This window comes from Lagenorhynchus albirostris, chromosome 7 (assembly GCF_949774975.1).
Source record: "Lagenorhynchus albirostris chromosome 7, mLagAlb1.1, whole genome shotgun sequence".
Taxonomy (NCBI): Eukaryota; Metazoa; Chordata; class Mammalia; order Artiodactyla; family Delphinidae; genus Lagenorhynchus; species Lagenorhynchus albirostris.
In genome coordinates this window covers 7,579,461-7,604,326 of record NC_083101.1, presented here as the reverse complement: position 1 = coordinate 7,604,326, position 24,866 = coordinate 7,579,461, and the positions used below count along the sequence as shown (strand labels likewise).

The window sequence follows — 24,866 nt, the reverse complement described above, 5'->3', positions numbered from 1 at the left end:
GTCACTTACAGTCCTGTTAGGCAAACCAGCCTGTTAAGTCCATGCTCCCAGCAGCTATCAGGCCTCTTCTCTAATGTGGCCCCTGATTTCAGAGGCAGTCATTGTAAAGTAATGTAACATTTACAGTTTAAAATTTAACATAAAATTTACAGTTTAAACCATTTTTAAGTGTACAGTTAGTTGTCTGGCATCAAGCACACTCACACTGTTGTGTTAACCATCAACACCATCCATCTCCAGAACTTTCTCATCTTGCAAAACTGCCACTCTGTACCCCTTAAATACTGGCTCCCCATTTTCCTGTCCCCACAGGCCCTGGCAACCCCAGCTCCACTTTCTCTCTGTGAATATGACTGTTCTAGGGTTCTCCGGTAAGTGGAATCATACAATATTTGTCCTTTTGTGTCTGGTTTATTCCACTTAGCAGAATGTCTTCAAGGTTCTTCCAGTCACTGTTTTGAAGATCTGTGCTATTCCTTGCCAGCTCTGACACTGCAGAATCTCATCTGGGAAGAAGTACAGTGCACCTGCCAGAGTGACTTCCCAATCGGCTCCCTTCTTGAGGGGCAGAAAAAAGAGTAGTGCTTGCCTGTTAACTTTCGTGTGTGTATGTGTGTGTGTGTGTGTGTGCGCGCGCGCGCGCGCGCTTGTGTGTTTGTGTGTTAGAGAGAGAAAGAGAGAGGTTCTCCCAGGGAATGTGGGCAAGTAAATTGCCATGGCCAGAGTATGTGAAAACATCATTACAGTTAGTTTCCCAATGGTTGACTTCTCGAATGACTCAAAAAGGTATTGGGACTACCTAAATGCCTAAGCTTAGGGCACATATCAAACCTTCCTAGAACTGCTAGAATAGAAAAAGGAGCTTGGGGGAGTTCCCTGGTGGCCTAGTGATTAGGATTCCAGGCTTTCACTGCCGTGGCCCAGGTTCAGTCCCTGGTCAAGGAACTGAGATCCCACAAGCCGCAAGGCACAGCCAAAAACACAAAAAAGAAAAAGGAGCTCGGAATTCAGTCCTAACTGTACCCCCACCTTTGCAAGAGGCTGGGATGGACATGATTAGATTGGTTACAGAGCCGCTATGCTACCCTTTTTTGTTTTTGTTTTTGTTCTGAATGAGCGGCTCTCAGAAAACAAAGAAAGCCAGTGTCTCCTTTATCATCTCCTTCCCCACACCTAGCAGAGTGTCAGGCATATGGTGAAATTGGTGGGAGGTGAGGTAGGCAGACAGTAGAACACAGGAAGAAGGGCTTTCTAAATGTCTCATTTCCAGTGCCAAATGCGGACGGGGTGGGTGACTGGGTGGGCACTACACAGGGCTGGAGGCACTGGGTTTTGGCCACGTTTCAGATCAGACAAAGGATCGACAAATAAGACTGTCATTTCTGTATCAATACAGAAGCTGTCTCTAAGATCTCAAATCTGTTTTGCGCCTGGTAAAAGCAAAACCCCCATTTCACTAGGAGGCCAGATTGATATAAAAGAAAAATCCTTCCTTTTTGCAGCTTCTGTCCACAGCCTTGAGCCCCGTTCTTTGCTGGAGCAGACGGTCTTGGAAATTTTGGAGAGCTATGACTGTGTTAGCCATTTTGTACCCAGAGCTGAGTATTTGGTTCAACATTTTGCTGCTACCCACTGGAGAAGACGCCATCAGCTGTTCCCAGAAATGCACACCCCAGGCAGGAGTTACCCGGTCCTGTTTTCTCTACATGGAGGATTGCAGGAAATGCCTCTCAGCTCCTATGTCTTTCCTCCAGATTCTGTAAAGCCGCTTCTGGGGTGTGGCCACTCCTTTCCTTTTCTCTGCACTCTGGTAGAGTAAGGGAATGGTGGCGGGGGGCGGTTTCCTCATTATCAGGGCTCCAGTCGGAGCAGCTCAGAAACCCGATTACAGATCCCAGGCACAGGGAAGAAGCCAAACTACTGAGGATCAAGAAGCTCAGGGCTGGGCCCGAGCCCAAGTTCTGGTGCAGTGCCTAGTGCCTTTATATTTATTTAAAGGGGAGAGTGCTTGGTAACCAGGAGGCTGAGGCCTTCCTGAGCTGCAGAGCTCCTGGTCTGCCTGACTGCACAGGAATGACCTGGATGCTACTCTATGGCTGTCGCCCAGCTGTCATGGGGGTGGGGAAAGGGCATCCTACTTGAGGGCTTCTAGCTACAGAGCCAGGCCCTTAAACTGCTAAGACTATAAGGAACAGAAATTCCAGAAATCCTCTGTTTTTCTTTTCTCAGCATTCCAGCATCCACCATCACAATGCCTCCCTTTCCTATGGCAAGGCAGTATAGCACACTGTTTCAAAGAAGGTTCTGACTGCCCGGATTCAAATCCTTGCTTTTCCTCTTGCTAGCTGCCTGACCCAGGGCAAGAGACCTAGCTTCCATGTCAGGGCTCCTTTGTAAAATGAGGAAATAATACCTAAATCATAAAATTATTGCAAAAAGATTTTTTAAAAAGGTAACACACATAGCATAGTGCTTGGTACATAAGGAAAGGTCAATTAATAATGGCGAGAAGAATCAATGTCTCATTTATAAAATACAATTAATGCATCCTATTCCACTGCTGAGCTGTCCGAAAGCTTTTGATGTAAGAATATAAGAAATTATTAACTCTTCAAATCTCGGAATGACAGACATAAACACCAAATTAGTCGGCTTTATTTTTTATGATCGGATTCGGCCTTTTCTTACCACCTTCTCAAACCCGGAGCCCCAAATCATCCTCGGTTTCTTGACCCCAACTCCCACCAGAGAAGGCTGACTTGGGGCCCCGGCACCAGCCTTCTCCTAGGGAAAGGGGGAAGGAGGAAGAGAAACACACGGGTGATCTCACCCTTTGGGACTGGGCGTTTTTCCGGCTGGGACGCGCAGCATCCCCAGCCAGACTGCGGCGATGGCCCTGCCCCGCCCTTCGCTGCAGTCCTGGAAGGGCTCCCAGGGGCGGAGGGGTGGGCTGCCGAAGATTCTCTGCAGGGCGAGGAGGGGCAGGATTGGAGGATTCCAGCTGCGGGGAGGGCGGTGCGGCTGGAGCGTCTCTGCCTGCCTGGGCGGACGCAGCGACTCCACTGCACCATCAACCCCCACCCCTGGCGCGCGCACTACTCCTTCCCCACCCTTCCGCGTCCCTCCCGGGGCTCGACTCTTCCGCCGCATCGCCGCTTCGGCTCCTTCCGGGAGTTCTCGGCCCTTTCCGCCGGGTGATCGGGCAGCGAGCAGGCGGGAGCTCCGCCCCCTTTGGTTGGCCGGCGCTCGCCCCCGCCCCTCGCGCCGCGCTGCGGCGCTTCCCCCGAGCTCGCGACCGCCCGCCGCCGGAACGCGCGTGGCCGCCTATAAAAGAGGCGGGGCGCGCGCGTCGCCGCCACTACCCGCTGCGGAGCGAACAGGGAGGAGCGGAGGCTGCTGAGCCCCGTCGGTTCCTCCAGCACCCCCGGCCCGACGCACCCACTGCCCCCACCCCCAGGAGCCGGTGAGAGGGGGAGCGGGCGAACTCAGGGCGGGAGCGAGACCCGAGGGCGGCCGACCCCTGGGCGGGGAGCCGGACGGCCCCTGGGGCAGGGCGGGGCCAGCGCGCGGACAGGTGAGCCCGGCCGGCCTCGCCGCTCCCTCCGTCGGGCGGGGAACCGGGCTAGCCGGCCGCGACCGGCTTGTGGTGCGTGGGCTGCTGAGGAGCCGCCGGGCCGAGCCTGGGCGCCGGCCGCTGGAATGTCATTGACTGGGCGGAGGGGGCGGCGAGGCCGCCGGGTCCTTCCCCGCAGCCCAGCCTGGCTGCGGCCCCGCCCTGCTCCATCCGGCTGCGGCAGGTGGGGCGGGGGCTTCCTGGTCCGGATCGTTTCTCCAACCCCCTCTCCGCAGAGCGCGCTTCCCCCACCGCCCCCAATCCCTTCCCTCAGTGGGGAGCGACTTGTGCAGCTCCTTTTCTCAAATCCCCACCAGCAATGCCGGCCCAGCCCTTGAAGGAGAAAAATCCGGGAGTAAAGGGCTCTTTGACCTTAATTTCATCCTGTGTGGCGGTTCTTGGCCTTCTCTGGACGGAGAGGTCCGAGACCGGCCATCTCCGTTTCTTATCTGTAATAAACATATTTTTCTTTCCCAACTGTGATTTGCGTGTAAATAGCAGGTAGGTGCGGCGCTTGCTTTGTATGCGACCCAAACTGAATAACTTAATAGCTTAGAGTTGTTTTTTTTTTTCTTGCCCCGAGACCGGGTCTTTCGAGTCAAGGACATAATTATTATTTGTCAGAAATTTTACAGCCATGCCGGTGTTGAATGATAGAGCAGCCTTTTGTTTGAAAGCAGTCCCTGCGAATTTCATTAGATGCTTCCCAAAGAAAATTGCTTTTAAAAGTCTCTGAGGGACTGGGTTAAAATGTATTTTAAACAAAGGGCTTGTCAAGGTTAAGGGTTGAATATGTTTTAAATTAAAAGCTTGAATAGCTCAGGAAGCTGGGTTGAGATGATGCTTGAACTGCCCAACACCTTGTCAAATCTCTTTTGTATAATAGATCCTAAACTATGTAGGCCCTTTGTTCTGTCTTCATCATGGCATATTAGAAAAACTTACCATGATGGCTGTTAGGGAAGAAGAGAAGAGAGACCATATGAAATATTTTCAGAATGTGTTGAGAAATTGCGTCGTCATAGCAATTGGACTTAACTAAAACAGAATGTGTCAAAGATGGAAGGGTGGGAGTGTCTGCAGCCAGGAAACAGAAAACCTGAAGAAAAGCGGTGGGAACACTCAGCTGCATGAAGCCATCGAGCCAAGGTTCCAACTCATCAGACTAGTCATGTATTTCCCCTTTTGTCTGCAGCTAATGTCAGCTTTTGAAAGGTCAAATTGAAGTCCGAGTTTCAAAAATGTGCTGCAGGAAAATAAAAACGGGCTGCAGTAAGGGCCTCTGTGCAGGAAATTAACAGTAAGCCTTTTTTAGTAACTGGGCCAATATTACTCAAAGGGACCCTCAAAGTGTGTTAGCTGTTATCCAGGGACCTAGATGGAGAGCCGAGACTCAGAAGGTGGATTTGCTCTCTGCTGGACAGGTGTGAGGCAGACCTGCAGTAAACGGTCAGCTGGGGAACATTCTCCGATATGCTTTTGGTCTTTGGCAGGGCGTTTGTAGGAATTGAATAATTAGCAACCTGATACGTCACAGGCTCACAATATGAGCTTGTCAAGCAATCTCATGAACAGGTTTAGGTGCGGAGAGCTGTTTTTAAGTATATCTTTTGGTTCCCTGGGTGAGACTTTCCTCTGCTCTTCCTTTACCCGCCTTCTTCCCTTGGGCGCGGGGGTGGCTGTGGGGGGGCGGCTGCAGATGCTGAGAAGTGGGTGTCAGGAGTAGTCCACAGTCCTGTCGTTGCTGAACCTGCACTAAGGACAGTGGGCACGAATCCGGCCTTGTAATCAATCCTCCGTGGGCTACGCGAGGACTCTGCTAGTCGTGCGGTGGGTCTGCTGCAGCCCATCAGCTGTGGTCGGAGTAGGTAGAAGAATGCAGCACCCTGATGGCAAATGCCGACTCCAGGAATGCAGAGGAGGCCCACAGAACTGATCGCTTGGGGCCAGTGGGTAGAAGCAGCTGCGCTTGTATTTCCCTTCCACCGCTTTTGCATACTCCTCTTGTATGGGTTTTGAACAGGAAATAGTATTTTGTGAAGGAAGTGTCCCAGTAAACTAGGCCCAAGGTCGATCTTTGTAGCTTGAGTTCGTTCTTGCTTCTGATGACTTCACGAAATTATGCTATTTTATTACTGAATGGAAGGGGGTACAGAAATCATCTAGTACTGGGAATCTCAGCTAATGTATCGGAACGTGGGTTGGGGGAGTGCACGTCTAGAAAAGGGATATTTAGTATTCAGGATTATTTGAAAATTGGGAAACTGAGACCCAGAAGAGGGTATGACATGGCCAAGGCAGCGCATCTGCTCAGACCAGAGAACCTTGGTTCTTTCTGCATTTTCAATTCCTGGTTTAGAAGCTCTGTAGAATGAGAAGGGCGCTGGGAAAATAGCTAAAATTTGATTTTTACCTGTATTCATATATTTTTAAAGACCTGTTGTCTTCATTGTGAAATTATCGTGTTCAGTTTGCCCTTAGAAGCTTGTTACCTTGCTCTTCCCCCTCCCTCTTCAGACGCCACATTCCTCCATCATGCTGTCATCATTTCGTAAACGCAGAGTCCAGGTATTTGACCAGCATGCGGGAAGTGTGTTACCTTTTCGGTTTTGCCTGGCTTGCAGTGAAGACACATGTGTCAAAGAGGTTGAATGATCCAAAGAGAGGGGGAAGAAACCCCTCCTGCATGACCTGTTAAGCAAATTGGTTAGGGTTTGGGCTTTTGTTTGTTTTCTTTGGTGTTACATGAACAAAAGTCTTAGTAGATTTATTCTAAAATTTCCAAAGCCTTTGTTTTTTTACCTTCCTCTCTTTAAGGCATGAATATATTAATTTCTTATCACCCTACTGGTGTCTGCATGTACTGTTTGCTAATTTTTTTCATTGATGGTTACTTGGTTCTTAAAAACCAAGGGACTAAACACATTATCTTAGATATTTAGAAAAAGTAATCTGAAAACATGTAAAAATAGTGTTTTTCAATTTGACAAGTATCGTAAACTTGGGTTTGTTTCCTGTTTCCATTGATTTACGTTTTTTTGCCACAATCCTTATAATGAAATGGAACTTGGATTTTCTTGTTTATAAAAAAGCTCACTACCCATGTTTTTATTTGTGTACAGTTTTTACGTGTTTGCTAAATTGGACCTTTTTCAGAAAGAAAAATGCTTAAAATTAATGTCTTGATATCCCATAAGCAGAAGTATAAGCTCTGCAAATTTCTAGTGATTATGGGTGATAAATCCAAGGCAAGCCCTTTTATAAATCAGGCTGGTTAATTGTTTAAACAAGGTTTATAAAAATGGGCACGTTATACCTTTTTCCTGTTTTGAATCTCAGTAACAATATTTTGCACTTAAACACCTCTCATCTGGATTTTACAGGTTATAAAAGGTAAGTAGCAGCAAGGTAGTGTTTGGGAGGCATTCAGGAGTAAGTTTTCTCAACCTTGCTTGGCGTTTCTGGATTTTGATGCAGTACAGTATGAATCTTTTGCTTCTTTAAGCTAAATCCCTGCTCACCTCCGCAGAATCCTGCTAACAAGTTGAAATGAATTAATCAATTTGAAGGCTGACGTGCAGATCTACAATCCTGATTGGAATGCGGTTTAAGCAAAAATATTTCTGTTTTTTCCATGGTTAAAATTCTTAATTTATATATCATTTACCTCTTTGCTTACCCTCAGGTCTACCACTAAAATCTGCAGCTGAGCTGGTTTTGACTTAATTCACTTAATCTGAGAATCAGTTGGCATCAGATTTTATGGTGCTCACCAATTCTTTGGTGCTTTGTTCTCGGGGAGCCCTTCCGCATCCGTGGATGTAGTTCTCCTGCTTTGGAAATGTAAAATGTGCTGGCTTTCTAAGCCGGGGAAAAAGGGCATTGTTGGTTCTGCACCTTTGGGCTCTGACTAAGCAACAAACACAGAACTGATGGATGGTTCCTCTGACATTTTGCTCTGGGTGATCTTTATGAATTTTTCCATAGAGCCAAATGCTCTCTTCATCCTGTTAGTCCTGAAAATCCCTTTCCCTGCAAACAATATATCTGAGTCCTGCCTGAGGTCTGAATTCATCTTGCAGTGTTCCAAACGCCCCTGTCTGCCACATTTAGCTCGCTAAGATGTCGGCACTCCCAGACCTTTGTTTCCAAATAGGCACTCCTCTTGTCTTCATGACAATTTTACTGTCTTCTGAGGTTCCAGAGGGAAACTCTTGACTAGTGAATTCTTCCACTCTCCAAGATCTGCGTGAGGGTGTCCTAAGCTACTCACTCACTGCAGGTGCCAAGTGAGCAGAGTTGGAAGCATTTGACCTTTGGTTTGAAAGTGTGTGTCTCCACAGTCTTTTCTGTTGCTTAACAGTGTTCTTCCCACCCACTGCCTCTCCCCGCCCTCCGCAGACAGACACCTCCCCTTGCACAGTGGTCTTATAGCTTCTGTGGATGAGGGTAAGGCTTTAAAAACTTCCCTAAGTACATAGCAAGAACTGCCTCGGACAGCTGTCTGTTGGCAGTTGTCAAGAAGACAAAGATATTAATTAATGGCTGGCTTCTTTTGTAGGAATCATTTTCCATTGATAATGTGTATAAGTTGGTGTTGGTTATGAGGAGTCATTCTCGTGCATGACTTTGGATTAAACCAGAACTTTCTAGCCGAGATTCATATCTTGGCTTTCTTCTCAGAGATCTAGCTGTATTGTAAGAATACGGACAAGTTCTTTTTATTTATTACAGTAGAGGACATAGCTGTAATTCCTGTTTTATCCTCTGTGCTCAATTCACATTACTTGCTGAATGATGCAGCTCACATTTTGATGCTGCATTGCAGCAGCATTTAAAAATAGCCAGTCTTCTCTAATAATTATTTGCCAAAATATGACCTTTTTTCTTCAGTTCCCTTAAATGGGAAGCTGTCCTTAAACAGAGAGTACATTTAGCCCTTTGTCTCCCCTCCTTCATTAGCCACAAACATAGACCTGATTGACAAAATCAGAGTTGAGATAAGCAGTCAGTTGATTGCTGTCCTGGAATGTGGCTCCTTTGCGGTTTTTAGGCAGTCAGTGGAATAGCTAGATAGGCTGGTATGGTTGGAGATTTTTTTTTTTTATGGCACATTTCCCAAAGTCTTCCTCTCTAGCTCTCAAAAGGTGTTAATCCCGTTAAGGCTGGGAACAGCCCAGGGCATTCTTTGTGGAGTCCACCCTATCAGTCAGCTGCACATTTCTGGCCTGGGGTGGAGTTCTTGCAGTGTGCAGCAGCCTCGGGGAACACGGTGCACACAGGCAGAGTCCAGAAAATTCCACTAACTCTCACAGAGTTTTGGGTGAGAGGTCGTAGCACCTTTGGATGGCAGTAGTTCTTTGGAGATAGGAGATTTTCTCCTGTGTTTAATGTAGTCTGTGGAAATGAGCCATTTAGGAGCAAAGAGAAACTGGAACTTGTATAGAGACAGCTCCCTATCAGGAGAAGGGGTGGGGAGGAACTGCCGTTACCCTGTCATCCTTGGCTCCTGTAATCACGCAAATGAAAACTCTGAGTGCCCACAGCAGTGGGAGAGCAGTGCTGACTTTCAGATGCCCAGCTCCCCGGAGACAGCCAGTTGTGACTTGGCCAAGCTCCCACCTACTGGCGTCAGCTGATCTACTGCAGGAAAGAAAAGTCCATTATTGCCTGACCAAAGCACTTGGTATAGAATTGACTTGTTCTACTTCACTGGGGTGACAAAGAGGGCCTTTTAGGTTGGTTAATTTCAGCAGGGCCTCGCTGGACTGTCTCCCTGGATTGGTAGGGTCAGATCAGCAAGCGCAACCCAGGCCGAGGGGCTCGCTCAGGGGGAACCTTTTCAGTATTATTATGCTGGGAATTCTTTTTTCATCAGAAAGGGCTGCTTCCGAATGTGATCGTTTAGAGATTTCCCTGGCAGCTAAAGGAAATGCAGTGAATCCTGTCATCTGGGGCGGCAGGACAAACGCCATAGACATTCTAAAGACTGAGACATCTTGTAGAAAGGCACATACAGTGGAGCTGTTGTTACATGCATAACTGGCTATACATTCCTTGGAAATTTTATAAGCAAGCGAATTAGACACACAGTTTCCTACTGTTTCTCCACCTAACTGTTTCCGGAGAGATGAGAACAAAAGAAGTATATAAATTATTCTTAACACCAATTGTTTACTAACTTTAAGAAGACTCAATCTTAAAAACATTAATTTTGATTTTTTTTAATGATTCATATATGCTCCTTCCCGCTTCCCCCCCCCTCAAGTGGGGATGGAAAAGATAAGAGGTAGTAAAGGGAATTAATAAATAACTGAACAGCCTTTAATGAAGAGTGTGTCAGCTCCGATCATGTTAAGAATCACTGGTTCTAGCATGCTGGTCTGGGAACTGGAGCATCCTGGGTCACCCTAGCTCTACAACTTGCTCATTAGATGATCTTTTGTCTCCTGACCACTTAATAATGAAGTGACAGCAGTTTCTCTATTTCTAAGCTCAGAGTGTAATTGACTATCTAAATGTGTGCTGAGTTCTGTGGTCAGAGAGTAAGATAAGGTCTCTTTTATAGTCCCTTAGGAACTCTAAATTCCCTAGAGAACTTACAAAAACGCAGGGAGAAGACAGTAATCACGTGGCAGAATGTGACGTGAAGTTGCTCTAAGGGGGCCAGAGAGGGAGTGAGGGCTTCTGATTCAGGGCTGCAGACAGGACAGCGTAGTTGCTTTAGACTTGGAGGGGTTTGAATGGTATTAATGGTCGAGTTGGGAGTGGGGGAGAAGAGAACATTTCGGCCAGAGGGAACTTTCTGGTTTGGGAAGTGGACCTGCCCCGGGCCTGTAACTTAGGCTTGATGAGGGAGTTTGATGTAAGGTATGCCTGGAGCAGGTCACGCAGGTGAACGAGTGAATCGTAAATGTGGCCGGACCGGTAGGGATTCTTGTCAAGATCCCAAAGAGGCTGATGTCCTAGGGCGGCAGCGTAAACCAGAACGGCCCTGTTCTTAACAGACGTTTCCTTTGTCAAGGTTACCCTCAGTTTTTGGGTTTAAGGACTCTCTTGAAGCCCATTTTAAGAACAGAAACTATTTTTTTCAGACACAGCTATCTATGGATGATACAAAATTGTGCCTTCCTGAACTCAATTTCCCCAAGGTCCCACCCTGCCAGCGTGAAAAGAGCGGTTATCCGGGTGCGGACCACCCAAGCTCAGTAATTCAGGTCTGGTCATTAGGTTGACGCCCCGTGTTGTAGCTTCAGTCAGCACATTCCAGCTGTTCATTCAGCCACCAAATCTAGCTGTTACCTGGCCAGAATTCCAGTTTGACGATACAGAAATGAAACTGGGGTGGACTACTGAGCTCTCTCCACCCTTCACAGAGGAGCTCAGAGCTGCTTCTCCAGCACTCAAACAAACATTTGTTAATGACATCTGTCTGCTAGAAATCGGGATACAATTGGGACTTCCCTGGTGGTCCAGTGGTTAAGACTACGCCTTCCAATGTGGGGCATCAGGGAGCTAAGATCTTGTGGCCAAAAACCAAAATGGAGAACAGAAGCGACATTGTAACAAATTCTATAAAGACTTTAAAAATGGTCCACATTGGGCTTCCTTGGTGGCGCAGTGGTTAAGAGTCTGCCTGCCAATGCAGGGGACACGGGTTCGAGCCCTGGTCCGCGAAGATCCCACATGCCACGGAGCAGCTAGGCCCGTGTGCCACAACTACTGAGCCTGTGCTCTAGAGCCCGTGAACCACAAATGCTGAGCCCACGTGCCACGACTGCTGAATCCCACGTGCCTAGAGCCCGTGATCCACAAGAGAAGCCACCGCAATGAGAAGCATGCGCATTGCAACAGAGAGTGGTCCCCGCTCGCCGCAACTAGAGAAAGCCCATGCCCAGCAACGAAGACCCAACAGAGCCAAAAATAAATAAATAAATAAAATAAATTTATAAAAAAAAAATGGTCCACATTGGGCTTCCCTGGTGGCGCAGTGGTTGAGAGTCCGTCTGCCGATGCAGGGGACACGGGTTCGTGCCCTAGACTGGGAAGATCCCACGTGCCGCAGAGCGGCTGGGCCCGTGAGCCATGGCCGCTGAGCCTGTGCATCTGGAGCCTGGGCTCCGCAACGGGAGAGGCCACAACAGTGAGAGGCCCGCGTACCGCAAAAAAAAAAAAAAGGTCCACATCAAAAAAATCTTTAAAAAAAAAAAGAAAAATCGGGACACAACAACAAAGATTACATTGCTCAGTCTCATTATACCGTGAGAAGTATGTGCAAGTGCTTTGTAAATCTGCAGAAAAATGTGATTAAATCAGAGAAGGAGGGAGGGAAGGAGCCTTGAGGACAGCTTGGTAAGGAGGCCAGATCCCTGCAGCTTCCTCATTTCAGCTCCTATTGAGACATGAATGGGAGTTATCCGGACCGAGGAGAGACAGAACATTCTGGGCAAAGGAAGCCTGAGCAACTGACTTGGAGTCTTTAGAGAGAATCATGTGTTTGGGAAGAGAGTATTTCTCTGTGCCAGGAAGGTACGGGGCATGGGTGAGACATATCAGTCAGGTGTGCTGGGCCAGATTGGAAGGTTCAGCTAAAGAGGTAGATTCTTTCCTCTCTCAGAAGGGAGTGATGAAAGGTTTTAAAGCATGGGAATGACGTGGCAAAGAATATGTTTCTTGTTATAGTCAAACAGATACATTGGACTTTGTGGGAGAAAACCAATAAAGATAAATGGTTAATATGTGGAGAGTAATTTGGAAGGAATGGTGATAGGGCTAAAATCCCCTCACGTTCTCTCCCTAGGAATCTAGGTCTCTTCATAGAAAAGATAGGCCTCAGAGTTGGCTAGGTGCAGTCGATAACTTTTCTTGACACCTCTTAAAGCTGCTTTTCTCTCTGAAGAGCTGGAAACTTTGCCCCGAGCTTAGCAGTGTTGTTTATCTCACAGCTGGATGGGGGCAGGGAGTGGGGGGCACACAGTGGCCTCCAGACCTAATCCTTAGCCAGCCTCTCCTTTCCCATCGGCTGGGCCAGGCGAACAGGGTAACGGGAAGAGCTGTCACATATGTTTCCTGGGCAGCACAGTTTTTATATCTTGTATAAATTATGGAACAAGAGCTGGAGAGACCATCAGCTTATCTGGTCTGCTTTTTTACCGGGTCACAGACCCTTCTCTGTAGAACGTAATTTTAAAGTTAGAAGAGTCTTGGGACCATCTCATTTTCAACTGGTGTTTTCAGTCATTCTGGGAAATTGAGACACAGAGAGGGAAGGCAGCTCGTACAAGGTCACATGTTACTGACAAATTTACATGCTCTTTGTCATTAGTGTGTACCTATTTCCTTCTGTGCGTCCTTCCTTGGTTAGAGGATAAAATGGCTTATTCCTGAGAGAAGAGCAGGGAGCATATTCTGGGTTTGTCCCATAAATAGGTCAGATTTTCTTTTGACATTAAAGGTTGGTGAAACTGTCCAGATCTGAGAGTTTAAAGTTGGGGTAGATTGAGTGCTATGGGGAAGTACCACCTACTCAATTAGCCTGTGTTTATTGTTAACTGGAGCAGGTAAGAGTCAGGTAGGATAAATCTTTCACCACACCTTTTTTTTTTAAGATACGCTGTGATTTTCTTTTAATTCTGTGCATTCGGATGAAGCAAAGCCTGTTCATTGCCCAGCCTGAAGGAGATTGTAGGATTGACTTTTTGGGGTGACTGAGAAATCCACTACTTTAGGTAAATCCAATTGGATTTTGATGTTAAAGACTCAGTTACTGGGCTTCCCTGGTGGTGCAGTGGTTAGGAATCTGCCTGCCAATGCAGGGGACACAGGTTCGAGCCCTGGTCCGGGAAGATCCCACATGCCACGGAGCAACTAAGCCCGTGCGCCACAACTACTGAGCCTGCGCTCTAGAGCCTGTGAGCCACAACTACTGAAGCTCACGTGCCGCAACTACTGAAGCCTGTGCACCTAGAGCCCGTGCTCCACATCAAGAGAAGCTACAGCAGTGAGAAACCCGCACGCCGCAACGAAGAGTAGCCCCCGCTCACCACAACTAGAGAAAGCCCACACGCAACAGTGAAAACCCAACGCAGCCCCAAAAAATAAATTAATTTAAAAAAAAAGACTCAAGTTACTTGATAATCATTCCCTTTTCTTCAGTGAATAACAGGCTGAGATCTAGAAAGGTAGAAAAGCTGAATTAAGAATAAATGTTTTCGGGCTTCCCTGGTGGCACAGTGGTTGAGAGTCCGCCTGCCGATTCAGGGGATGCGGGTTCGTGCCCCAGTCCGGGAAGATCCCACATGCCGCGGAGCGGCTGGGCCCGTGAGCCATGGCCGCTGAACCTGCGCGTCTGGAGCCTGTGCTCTGCAATGGGAGAGGCCACAATGGGAGAGGCCCGCGTACCGCAAAAAAAAAAAAAAAGAGTAAATGTTTTCTAATCTCCGCACCATGAAATGCACAGACCAGATGAAAGGACTGTTGAATGGATTTCTCAGTAATTCTTTGAGCTCCACAGTTGGTGTTTCCTTTGAATTCTCAAGGCTCTGTAGAATTGACAGTGTAAACCATAGTTCTCCCCTTCACATTTCTCGCCTGGTCTCATTGCAGTGTTGGTGAGGCATCCTCTGAGGGGCCCACTTGGGCAGCCATTTTTTATGAGGGAATGGGGCCTGGGCTTCACTCTTAGCTCCTGAGAAGGGACCACTTTCAATTCATTTGTCTGCTCAGGCTCTCATAATTCTTTATTTCCTTCCAAGAGGCTAATGCCATTAAGTCTATTTTGGTGTCATGTGCTTACTTCAGGACTTTCTGTCTTTTCAGAAAATGGACCCAAGCGGGGTCAAAGTGCTGGAGACAGCAGAGGACATCCAGGAGAGGAGGCAGCAGGTCCTGGACAGATACCACCGCTTCAAGGAGCTTTCGACGCTTAGGCGCCAGAAGCTTGAAGATTCGTACCGATTCCAGTTTTTCCAAAGAGATGCTGAGGAGCTGGAGAAATGGATTCAGGAGAAACTGCAGATTGCATCTGATGAGAACTATAAAGACCCAACCAACCTGCAGGTGTGTCTGAGGTGCCTCCCAAAACTCCAGAGCTCAAATGTCTTGGCCCCGAATTTATACAGAGCTAATTATGACCTTGAGCGATTGAATGTAGATCAGACATAAGGAAGGACTAACTCACTATTCTGAAAAGCCCTTAGTGGTTGTATTAGTGAGCATGAATGTGGAATCCTGCAGGTTTTAATTTATCTTTTGCGGATGCTTTAAGCCGATGGTTCTCAACCCGCTGCCTTACAGCCATTGGTGATCCTTCATCATTTTTCAGGGAGGGTCTGGTTTGATCTCTTGGAATATGTGTTTTTGAGAAAGGTATGCTAACAGTGTTGTTGCTGGTGAAAATTTGTATAGCTGTTTAAAAAAAAAGCCTTTCTTCTTGTTGATTTTGGTGAAAGACTTTTTTTTAGCAAGTGGAACAGTGGTTGTACCCATGGTTTTTTTTACTATGCCAAAGTCGTCTGAGAAGAGAAAATGATGAACGCTGGTTTAGGTGCAGGCCCTGCCCAGCTCAGCATGTGAGTAAAGGGAGGTATTAAGAAGTGGAATGTATCAAATCAATCAAAGAGTATGGTTTCTAAAGCAAGCTAAAAGAAGTCATATCATGAATGAATGTGAATGGATTCATCAAAGATAAACACTACATGCTAAGCAGCCTCTCAGTATGGTTCTGTATTTCTAAAAGGGATTGGATGTCCATAAAGGCTCATTTCCGGATACACAAGAAAATTACGATATCTTGTAGCATCTTTTGCTGTCTGCAAAGCTGTGGTCCTAGATGGCCAAGCTTTCAGAGGGCAAGTATGGATGCAGGCAGAGCATTTGAGTAATTGAACCGGTAGGGGGATGATTGGGAGGCTGAGTGAGGCGTCCATAGAGAGAGGTAGTGGGATGCAGGAGGGGAGGAATAATAGGGAGCTGGGCGCAGAATGACGCGTGCCGAGGAGCACGTATGGCTCATTTCACGGTCCACCAACAGGGCAAGCTGCAGAAGCATCAAGCCTTTGAAGCTGAGGTGCAGGCCAACTCGGGAGCCATTGTGAAGCTGGATGAAACTGGCAACCTCATGATCTCAGAAGGGCACTTTGCATCTGAAACCATCAGGGTGAGTAAGAGCCGTGCCTGGTGTGGATGGCCTTCCTCTCTGGTAGAGGAATGTGGATTCATGCTTACATGTAAATTTGGGTTCCTAAAAAGATAGATTTTTCTAGCCTTTTAAAGGAATTTGTGAAGTATCCTGATGGAGTTACCAACTCCTGCTTTTGTAATATGATGATTCAGTAGGTCTATAAACAAGCGTTTGTGTACTCAGTGAGGAAATTAATGTTCTTTTTGTAGAACAAATTAGGATGCAATTAGACTTTAAAGAAGACTGCATATATTAAACTTCTAACATTTTCAGATGGTAATTGGATGGGAGAGCATATTAGTGAAATTGGTGAATTTGGGGATTAGGACACAAAGATAAATAGGATTAATCACAGACACTATAAAGTTCTCTGTCGGAAAGCTTGCTCTCTGGATCTTGGTACCTTGCCCCAGGAGGGATTTACTGAGGTCTGGTCAGCAAGCCTGTTAAAGGTCCAGCTGTGAGGAATGACGTGTGGTACCTGTTGGTCGGTGACCGTGGCCATGTAGCTTACTTTGAAGCAGGAGTCCTCAGACTTGGTCTGGCTTGTTTGGGTGCCATTTGTCGAGGCTGGGGCAGTAATTGGTCTCTCTCTGTTTTGTTTCACATTTCCAATACCAAGGTATTAAGGGCAAACAAGCCTCTTTAGGATGAAGTACGCATGCTTAGTCTCTCATAGCTGGATGCTCTCATCTGTCTTTGATTTCCTTCTTATCTGTCTTTGTTCTTTGTCATCCAAAGTCTCGTTCCATTGAGGGACCAACCTTTTCAGTCCTTGACCTGTCAAGGCAGTCCCAAAGACTAAGATGAAAGCCACAGCTAGAAATGTCTCATCCTCTGCTGTTCCCTGAGATGCACAGTGGAACACCCACAGGGATTTCATTCCCTTAGGTTCTGGTCTAGTAAATACTCACTGTGTCTCTTTTGCTCTAATATACTCTGCAGTCTTACACTGAAGACTCGCAATTAGCCTTAAGCTTATTATTAATAATAAACTATTACTAGTAATGATTGTAAACAGGCAGTAAAAGTAAATTCTAAATGCTATATGCCAGCTATTTAATTACTACATTCAACCCATGCAGGCAATATGATGCGTGTCTCTGCAATTAAATACAAAGACGTGGGACTTCCCTGGCGGTCCAGTGGTTAAGACTTCGTGCTTCCACTGCAGGGGGCATGGGTTTGATCCCTGGTTGGGGAACTAAGATCCCGCCTGCTGCGTGGCGCGGCCAAGAGAGTACAAGGATGCATCTGCTCATTTCCCCACTCTTTTGTATATAGTCTTACTGTACATGAAATCAGCCAGAGTGCCGATTTGCTGATTCAGCTGCTCTGTGTTAGTTTAACCAGGTTACAGATGGGGAAATATGAGAAATAGATCAAGTGTTTGTCTTTAGTAATTAATGTGGGGGAGGGAGACCCAAAGCTCTCTTCATTCCCCTCTTCCCTGTTTAGAGATCTTATTAAAGCAGCATTTGAGGGACTTCCCTGGTGGCACAGTGGTTAAGAATCCACCTGCCAGTGCAGGGGACACGGGTTCAAGCCCTGGTCCAGGAAGATCCCACATGCCACAGAGCAGCTAAGCCCGTGTGCCACAACTACTGAGCCTGCACTCTACAGCCCGTGAGCCACAACTACTGAGCCCATGTGCCACCACAACGAACAGTAGCCCCCGCTCGCCGCAACTAGAGAAAGCCTGCACGCAGCAACGAAGACCCAAAGCAGCCAAAAATAAATAAATTTATCCAAAAAAAAATTTTGAAACTACTGTTAGCTACTATTTGTTGAGAAGCTGTTAATAGCTATTTATGTGCGAACACTTTGCTAGGACTTTTACATACGTTCTCTCTAATCGTCACAAGAAGCTTGCAAGGTCGCCATAGTATAGAAGGGTAGAAGCTGAGGCTCAGAGAATTTTGAGCAACTTGCTCAGGTTCCCACAGCTAATAGGTGACAGAACCAGTGTTTCAATCTACTCCTTTCTTTAGTTACAGTTATTCACTTTATTTTCCCAGCCCGAGTTTCATTCCTGTCAGCTTTCTTTTCCCCCAACTGCTTCTCTGAAAGCTGCTGCTGCTTGCTCAGGCCCCTGCTGAGAACTTTGCCTGAGCCAGCCAGGATTCTCCTCCACCCTGCCCGCTGTCCACGCGCTCCCTAAGCGCACCTGCCTCCCTGCCCACTCACGCTCTCAGACACCAGCAAGCTTGTGAAACTGGCTTCTGTCAAAACTGCAGTATTGACAAGAGGAGACATACTGGGAGTGGGAAAGTTGTTCCAGTCCTGGAACAGGCCTGGCCCCGGCTCTTCCCTCGAGGGTATGGAAATGAGATTTGTGAGAGACTGACGGCTGACTTGTAGGTGAGGATTTTCTTGAGCCTTCTGTGGCCTCATTTTAATTTGAGCAAAAGGGGGACTTCCCTGGCAGTCCAGTGGTTAAGACTCCACACTTTCACTGCAGGGGGCGCAGGTTCGATCCCTGGTTGGGGAACCAAGATCCCGTATGCAGCGCGGTACGGCCAAAAAATTAAAAAAAAAAAAAAAAAAAAGCAAAGCGTTCTCCTTTAATCCCTGCATCCGTGCCCCCAGGCCCCATGGCCGCCCTGTCTTGGTAACTGACCTGGCCCAGTAACGCAGTAGCTTAGTTAGGCAGGCAGCATTAATGTAGAGGAAGATGGGTGGGCTGTGAAGACTGTTTGTGTCCTGGATAACCTGTCTGTCACCGGTTTAGACTTTCACACCGTACCGGACGGCGTGGCGCCCCATAGTGACCGCCACCCACATTGGCTCCCACATCCGAGTAGGTGGAGTATTGACTTGCTGTTGGTTGCCTTTTCCCCCTTGCCTGGGAATGCCTTTCACTTCCTTCTCAGTGGTGGACTCCGGTTTGAACCATCAGCGATGGAAGTGATTGTAGTGGTGGAAGTGAATTGTGTGAGCCTTTATTTTCCTCCCAGTGCTTTCTCCTTTCAAATGAACCACCAGTACTTGCTCCTAAGAGAATCCACCCATGTTGACTATCCCGTGGCTTTCAACTTTTCAGTTTGCGGGGAGTGGCATCTCAACGATGGGTGGATCCCAGGTTTCTCTCCTGGTAGTGTTTGTGTTTGTGTCACTTGTTTCTGTCTGTGTTATACAGAAACTCCCAGTATCTTGGGTAGGCATAATCAACACCTAGAGATTGGGTTAGAATGCCAGACTGCATCGCCTAAGCTTGAATTGATGATAATCCCTCTGGTTCCTGACGAGTCCTTACTAGGACTGTGCCGTGAGAACCCAAAATGCTGGGAAGTGACTGTTTGGGCCTGTGGCTGCCACCTGGGCGCAGCTTGATGTAAACCTCACTTGGGATGTACTGTGTGTACCACAAGCTGCATCTTTTCACGAAACACCAAAACAGCTTCTGCCAGGAGTCCTCTTTGACAGCTGATTGTGTTTCAGGACCCCATCTTTTTACCTTTATACTAAGGTTTTCCTCTTTACTTGTGCCTCATAGTTATTTCTTTACACGTATGATGCCTATGGGACATCTTGTTTTCTCCCGTTTACCTCCGTGAATTCAGAACACACACTTAAGTGATTCCTGCTGCGGTTGCATGATCACACCTCATCTTTCCTTCCCCAGTAGTCTTATGACCTAGAAATCCCACCGTAATAATTTAACAGTTAATATAACTAAAAACATTACCTAAATACTTACCAAATAATGTGATATCAATAATAACTGATAATTACAAAATAATAAATTCCTTGGCATAAACTAGAATACATCTACCTACGAAAGGTCAGTTATTTTGTACGTTAAGACCTACCAAACCACTGTGAAGTGTATGCATTTTCCTCTTCTCAGTTAACTTTACAATTTCCCCTCAGTGTAGGGATTATCTGTCTTCTTAAAAAGACTTGTTCAGAGCTCTGTGAGGTTTCTAACTTGTTGGAACTCTGTGGAGGAGCCAGATCCCACAGGAAAGGTTGTAATCTGTGGGGTTGGGCTCTTTACCCTCCAGACTCGTTTGATGGAGCTGCACCGCCAATGGGAATTACTTCTGGAGAAGATGCGGGAGAAAGGAATCAAGCTACTGCAGGCCCAGAAGCTGGTGCAGTTCTTACGAGAATGTGAGGACGTGATGGACTGGATCAACGACAAGGTACGTTTAAGAAGGAAGGTGTGCTGGGGAGGCCTTGAGGAAAGAAGGGGACGAGACCCCTCCACGTCTGCAGCTGAGAGCCGGCAGAGCGGCAGTGCAGCACACAGAAAAAACTGCGTCTGCCGAAGCTGCCGCGGCCCCTACCGGAGCCCATTTCGTGATGGGGTTCTGGAAGCCGTTGTTCCCAAGTGTTCTTTGGTGACTCTGGCTCTGTTGTGGTCCCTGAATAGGAGGCAATTGTGACCTCTGAGGAGCTGGGCCAGGACCTGGAGCATGTGGAGGTTTTACAGAAGAAATTTGAAGAGTTTCAAACAGACATGGCTGCCCACGAAGAAAGAGTTAATGAAGTGAACCAGTTTGCCGCCAAGCTCATTCAGGTAAATAGGGAAGTGCTGTGCTTCTCACAGCATCGTCCCATTAACTTCCTTTACTTGAACATTAATGTAATGTACCGTCATTACATTAACTTTTCCAGAAGAGAAGTTTTGATTGGGTCCCTGATTTCTGAGTGAGCAGGTTTTGGTAAGCATGTCTAAGAGTTCTGTTTAGGTCTAAGTAAGGCGGCAATACTGATCACTCCTAAATTGGACAATGCTTTCTAACTTGTGGCCGTGGGCAGGAAGGGCAGAGTTCCTTTGATCTGTTTCCTTCACCCACTTTCAGGTAGGGCTGAAGCTTTTATTGGGCTGCTGAAGCTGGGTGTCGGGGTTTCTCAGACTAGGGTGTGGTGGTGAAAGCTTCGTAGGGTTGGCGGACGTCCACCACTGCCTGATTGCTCTTCCCTTCCTTTTTGAGTCGGAGCTTCCCTGGGCTCCCGGGAGCCTGGGGAGCCCTGTGATGAATGGCTCTCCACCGGGAGCTCAGGAGCCATTAAGAGGGGAGTGGGGCAGCCCCTCCCAGTTGCATGCATGTGCGGTCCTATCACTGCCGCTTTATTCTCACCTGCTACCACAGGGCTCCGGAGACATCGAGTAGGATGAACTCGGGAGTTTCTGCTTTAGGGAAAACTGGATTTGGGGGGCGAGGTACACATTTTATGTATGTAGATCCTTCGGCACCGGTACTTGTTCCCTTTTGGATCCAGAGCCAGCATTCCTCAGATGTAATCTCACCCTTCCAACTGGCGAGTGAGCTGTCCCCGGAATCCTGGGCCGTCCCAGGGTTGTGCTGAGGAGAGCAGGCAGGCCAAGCCCGAGATCTCACAGGTGGATCCCGCAACCCGGAAGTGCTTCACCTTATTACTTTACATGTTATTTTTATTTAAACAAGACAGAATGTGGTTAGTGGGGAAGCATACTTTGAAAGGAATATCTCCAGTCTGAAGTTAGGAACAGACCTGGAAAACCATGTGTCTGGGCAGGAATGCTTATTAATAGCCTCGTGACGTTTGAAACAGTGAACTTTGGAGCAGCTCGGGCGAGCGGTGCGTTGACAAGGCCGCCACAGAGGTGCAGCTGAAGGGCCTTAACTAAGCAGGGGGCTTGGTGCTGATGCACAGAGAGAGACTTGCCCCACAGCTCCAGGGCGCAGAGAATGGCTCTCGCCTTTTTATAGAGCAAGCGATGGAAGCTCTTTTTGAATGAGCTTCCCTTCATTCCACACAGAAAGCCAGTGTTTCTTTAGAACAGTAAGGTTTGCTGAGGCGGCCGCGTCAGGGAGCCAAGGCCAGGCGCACAGTTGGTGGGGCCAGAGGTGCTGGTCTGAGCTCAGTCTCTGCCCTTCCTGGCTCAGGAGCAGCACCCCGAGGAGGAGCTCATCAAGACGAAGCAGGATGAGGTGAACGCAGCCTGGCAGCGGCTGAAGGGACTGGCCCTCCAGAGGCAGGGGAAGCTGTTCGGGGCAGCCGAGGTTCAGCGCTTTAACAGGTACCGAGCTGAGGGGCTTGCGGGAAGGGGTCTCCCGGGGGGCGTGGTGAGGCCCAGGGCGAGGCTAGGAAGATGTGGGGCTGACTGGGTCTTGGCCCCGCGTGGCGTCCCAGTCCCAGGTGGATGTCGTAACTGTGGATTAACAGGTGTCTCTGTGCTGTAGGGATGTGGACGAGACCATCAGCTGGATTAAGGAGAAGGAACAGTTAATGGCCTCTGATGATTTTGGCCGGGACCTGGCCAGCGTCCAGGCTCTGCTTCGGAAACACGAGGGTTTGGAGAGAGATCTCGCTGCGTTGGAGGACAAGGTGGGTTTTGAAGGCAGCTGACTCTATAAGTGAGTTAGTCCGGTCAGGAGAGCAGCCCTGACACAGTGTGTCTGCAGGTCAAAGCCCTGTGCGCCGAGGCCGACCGCCTGCAGCAGTCCCACCCTCTGAGCGCCACCCAGATCCAAGTGAAGCGAGAGGAGCTGATCACCAACTGGGAGCAGATCCGCACCCTGGCCGCAGAGAGACACGCACGTCTCAACGATTCCTACAGGTAGAAATGCTCCTCCAGGGCCCCGCAGCCCGTACCAGGGGGCGTTTTTTTTAGAGGCGATAGGAAGGCAGAGTTGACGGTCAGTTCGCTCTGCTGAGAAACCTTCTGTATCGCTTGACAGCTTTCCTCTAGTAAGAAAAGGCAGATGACTTTTTCTTACTGTATTTGTTATATATTTTTATATTGTATATTAATATATTTCTGTGTTATATTTGGAGACTGGAAACTTTGTAGTGTTTGTATATACGCACATAATATTTATAACTATACACATCTTTTTTCCATCTCATATCACTGTGTCAGAACCAATAGAAATGGAAATAGTCTCTTTAGCAATGTGAGCATCATGTGAAATACTCTGTTAAAATTGAGTAAATCAAGGATTGAAAGGGAGAGAATGCTTCTTACTAATAACTAAGGGTTGAACTGGGGAGTGACAAGGAAGTTGAAAATAAGGGACAAGCTTGGGGAATTATAGTGATAGACAGAACCTAAATTTTAAAGGCTTGATTTCAGCCTTCTTCTGCTTTCCTTTATAGTCTAGATTGAAGGAGTCCCATGTTTCCGAGGGCTAGAGTTTGTGTGGTTCATTAAGACATCCGAGGACATGAATTCAGAGCTCTAGGGCGGCATCTTCCATCTGGGGCCTCCCCTCGAGACCTCTCCTCACTGACCTTTGGTTTCCCAGGCTTCAGCGCTTCCTTGCCGACTTCAGAGACCTTACCAGCTGGGTCACTGAGATGAAAGCCCTCATCAATGCAGATGAACTTGCCAACGATGTGGCTGGGGCCGAAGCCCTGCTGGATAGGCATCAGGAGCACAAGGTAAGGTCTCCACGGTCTTCCAAAAGTAAGGCCACGAGCTTAACAGGGCATCACTGTAGCTCTGTCACTTATAGCCAGAAGTGGCTGAAACCTTGCTCACAGGTAGCTCTCGCCATAGGGATTGTGGCTGGTTCTGCCTTTGGAGACTTGCTTTACCTTCTTCTAATAGATGGTTAAGGGAGTTACATGTCAGGAGAATAACTACGGTTCCTAAAAGCAAAGGGCCAAGCTCTGGCAAGGTGGAGGTGCTACTGTTTTGCACGTGTGTCCTGTGACACCTTAAACAATGTCTTTGTTTAAATGCTGAATTTCATAGTTGGTTTGAGTGAATTTAAGTTTCATGATTTGCTATATCCCCAGAGAGTGTCCTTGGGAAACTAGTTTTATGAGATCTTAATAGGCTCTACCTTAAGAAGAAGGGGTTTCTATGGCTAAGAAATTCTGGAAAACACTGCTAAACAAGATTTTAAAAATTATTATTACTGTAGGTCTTCTGAGAGGTGCTAGATATAAAAAATTAATATACAACAGTCAGATATGCACTAGCAGCAGTTAGAAGCGTAATTTTAAAGAATCCTACTTATAATTGCATCGGAAAATATAAGATACTTGGGAATAAATCTGACAAAAGTGTGTAAGACATCCGTGGAGAAAGCTGTAAAGTTTTGATGGAAGAAAAGAAACACTGAATAAAGGGATGGGCAGGGATGGAATGATCTCTTGTAAAGGTACAAATTCTCCCCAAGATTTATACATTCAGTGCAATTCCAGGCGAAGGCCTTTATTTCTGGAATGAGACAAGATGATTTTTTTTTTAATTTAATTAATTAATTTATTTATTTTTGGCTGTGTTGGGTCTTCGTTGCTGCGCACAGGCTTTTCTCTAGTTGTGGAAAACGGGGGCTACTCTTTGTTGCGGTGCGCGGGCTTCTCATTGCAGTGGCTTCTCTCACTGTGGAGCACAGGCTCTAGGAGCATGGGCTTCAGTAGTTGCGGCACGCGGGCTCAGTAGCTGTGGCTCACGGGCCCTAGAGCACAGGCTCAGTAGTTGTGGCACATGAGCTTAGTTGCTCCGCGGCATGTGGGATCTTCCTGGACCAGGCATCGAGCCCATGTCCCCTGCATTGGCAGGTGGATTCTCAACCACTGCGCCACCGGGGAAGCTCGACAAGATGATTTTAAAATTAATTTGGAAGAAAAAAAATCAAAAACAGCTGAGATAATTGTGAAGAACAGGGGAGGGACTCACCCTACCAGGTATTATAAAATCATAAACAGATCCATCTGGCAGGACTTCCCTGGTGGCGCAGTGATTAAGAATCCTCCTGCCAATGCAGTGGACACTGGTTCGAGCCCTGATCCGGGAAGATCCCATATGCTGCACAGCAACTAAGCCTGTGCGCCACAGCTACTGAGCCCGTGTGCCACAACTACTGAAGCCCACGCACCTAGAACCCATGCTCCCAACAAGAGAAGTCACCACAATGAGAAGCCTGCACACCACAACGAAGAGTAGCCCCCGCTCGCCACAACCAGAGAAAAGCCCACGTGCAGCAACGAAGACCCAATGCAGCAAAAATAAAATAAAATAAGTTTATTTAAAATAAAAAGAATCCACCTGCCAATGCAGGGGACACGGGTTCGAGCTCTGGTCCGGGAAGATCCCACATGCTGTGGAGCTACTAAGCCCGTGTG

General features: G+C 47.5%; 1 protein-coding gene across 8 annotated transcripts in view; it reads left to right on the top strand.

The window, feature by feature from the left end:
• Window positions 1–3,345: 3,345 nt before the first annotated feature.
• SPTAN1 (spectrin alpha, non-erythrocytic 1) overlaps window positions 3,346–24,866 on the top strand; it is a 60,965-nt gene continuing 39,444 nt past the window's right edge. For all 8 annotated transcript variants that reach the window (XM_060154176.1, XM_060154175.1, XM_060154172.1 and 5 more), the window contains exons 1-9: window positions 3,346–3,463; window positions 14,432–14,671; window positions 15,645–15,770; window positions 19,802–19,942; window positions 20,173–20,319; window positions 21,674–21,807; window positions 21,971–22,115; window positions 22,193–22,347; window positions 23,036–23,171. In XM_060154176.1, the coding sequence (XP_060010159.1) occupies window positions 14,435–14,671; window positions 15,645–15,770; window positions 19,802–19,942; window positions 20,173–20,319; window positions 21,674–21,807; window positions 21,971–22,115; window positions 22,193–22,347; window positions 23,036–23,171 (1,221 nt within the window). In that variant the 5' untranslated portion in view covers window positions 3,346–3,463; window positions 14,432–14,434. The remainder of the gene's footprint in view (window positions 3,464–14,431; window positions 14,672–15,644; window positions 15,771–19,801; window positions 19,943–20,172; window positions 20,320–21,673; window positions 21,808–21,970; window positions 22,116–22,192; window positions 22,348–23,035; window positions 23,172–24,866) is intronic.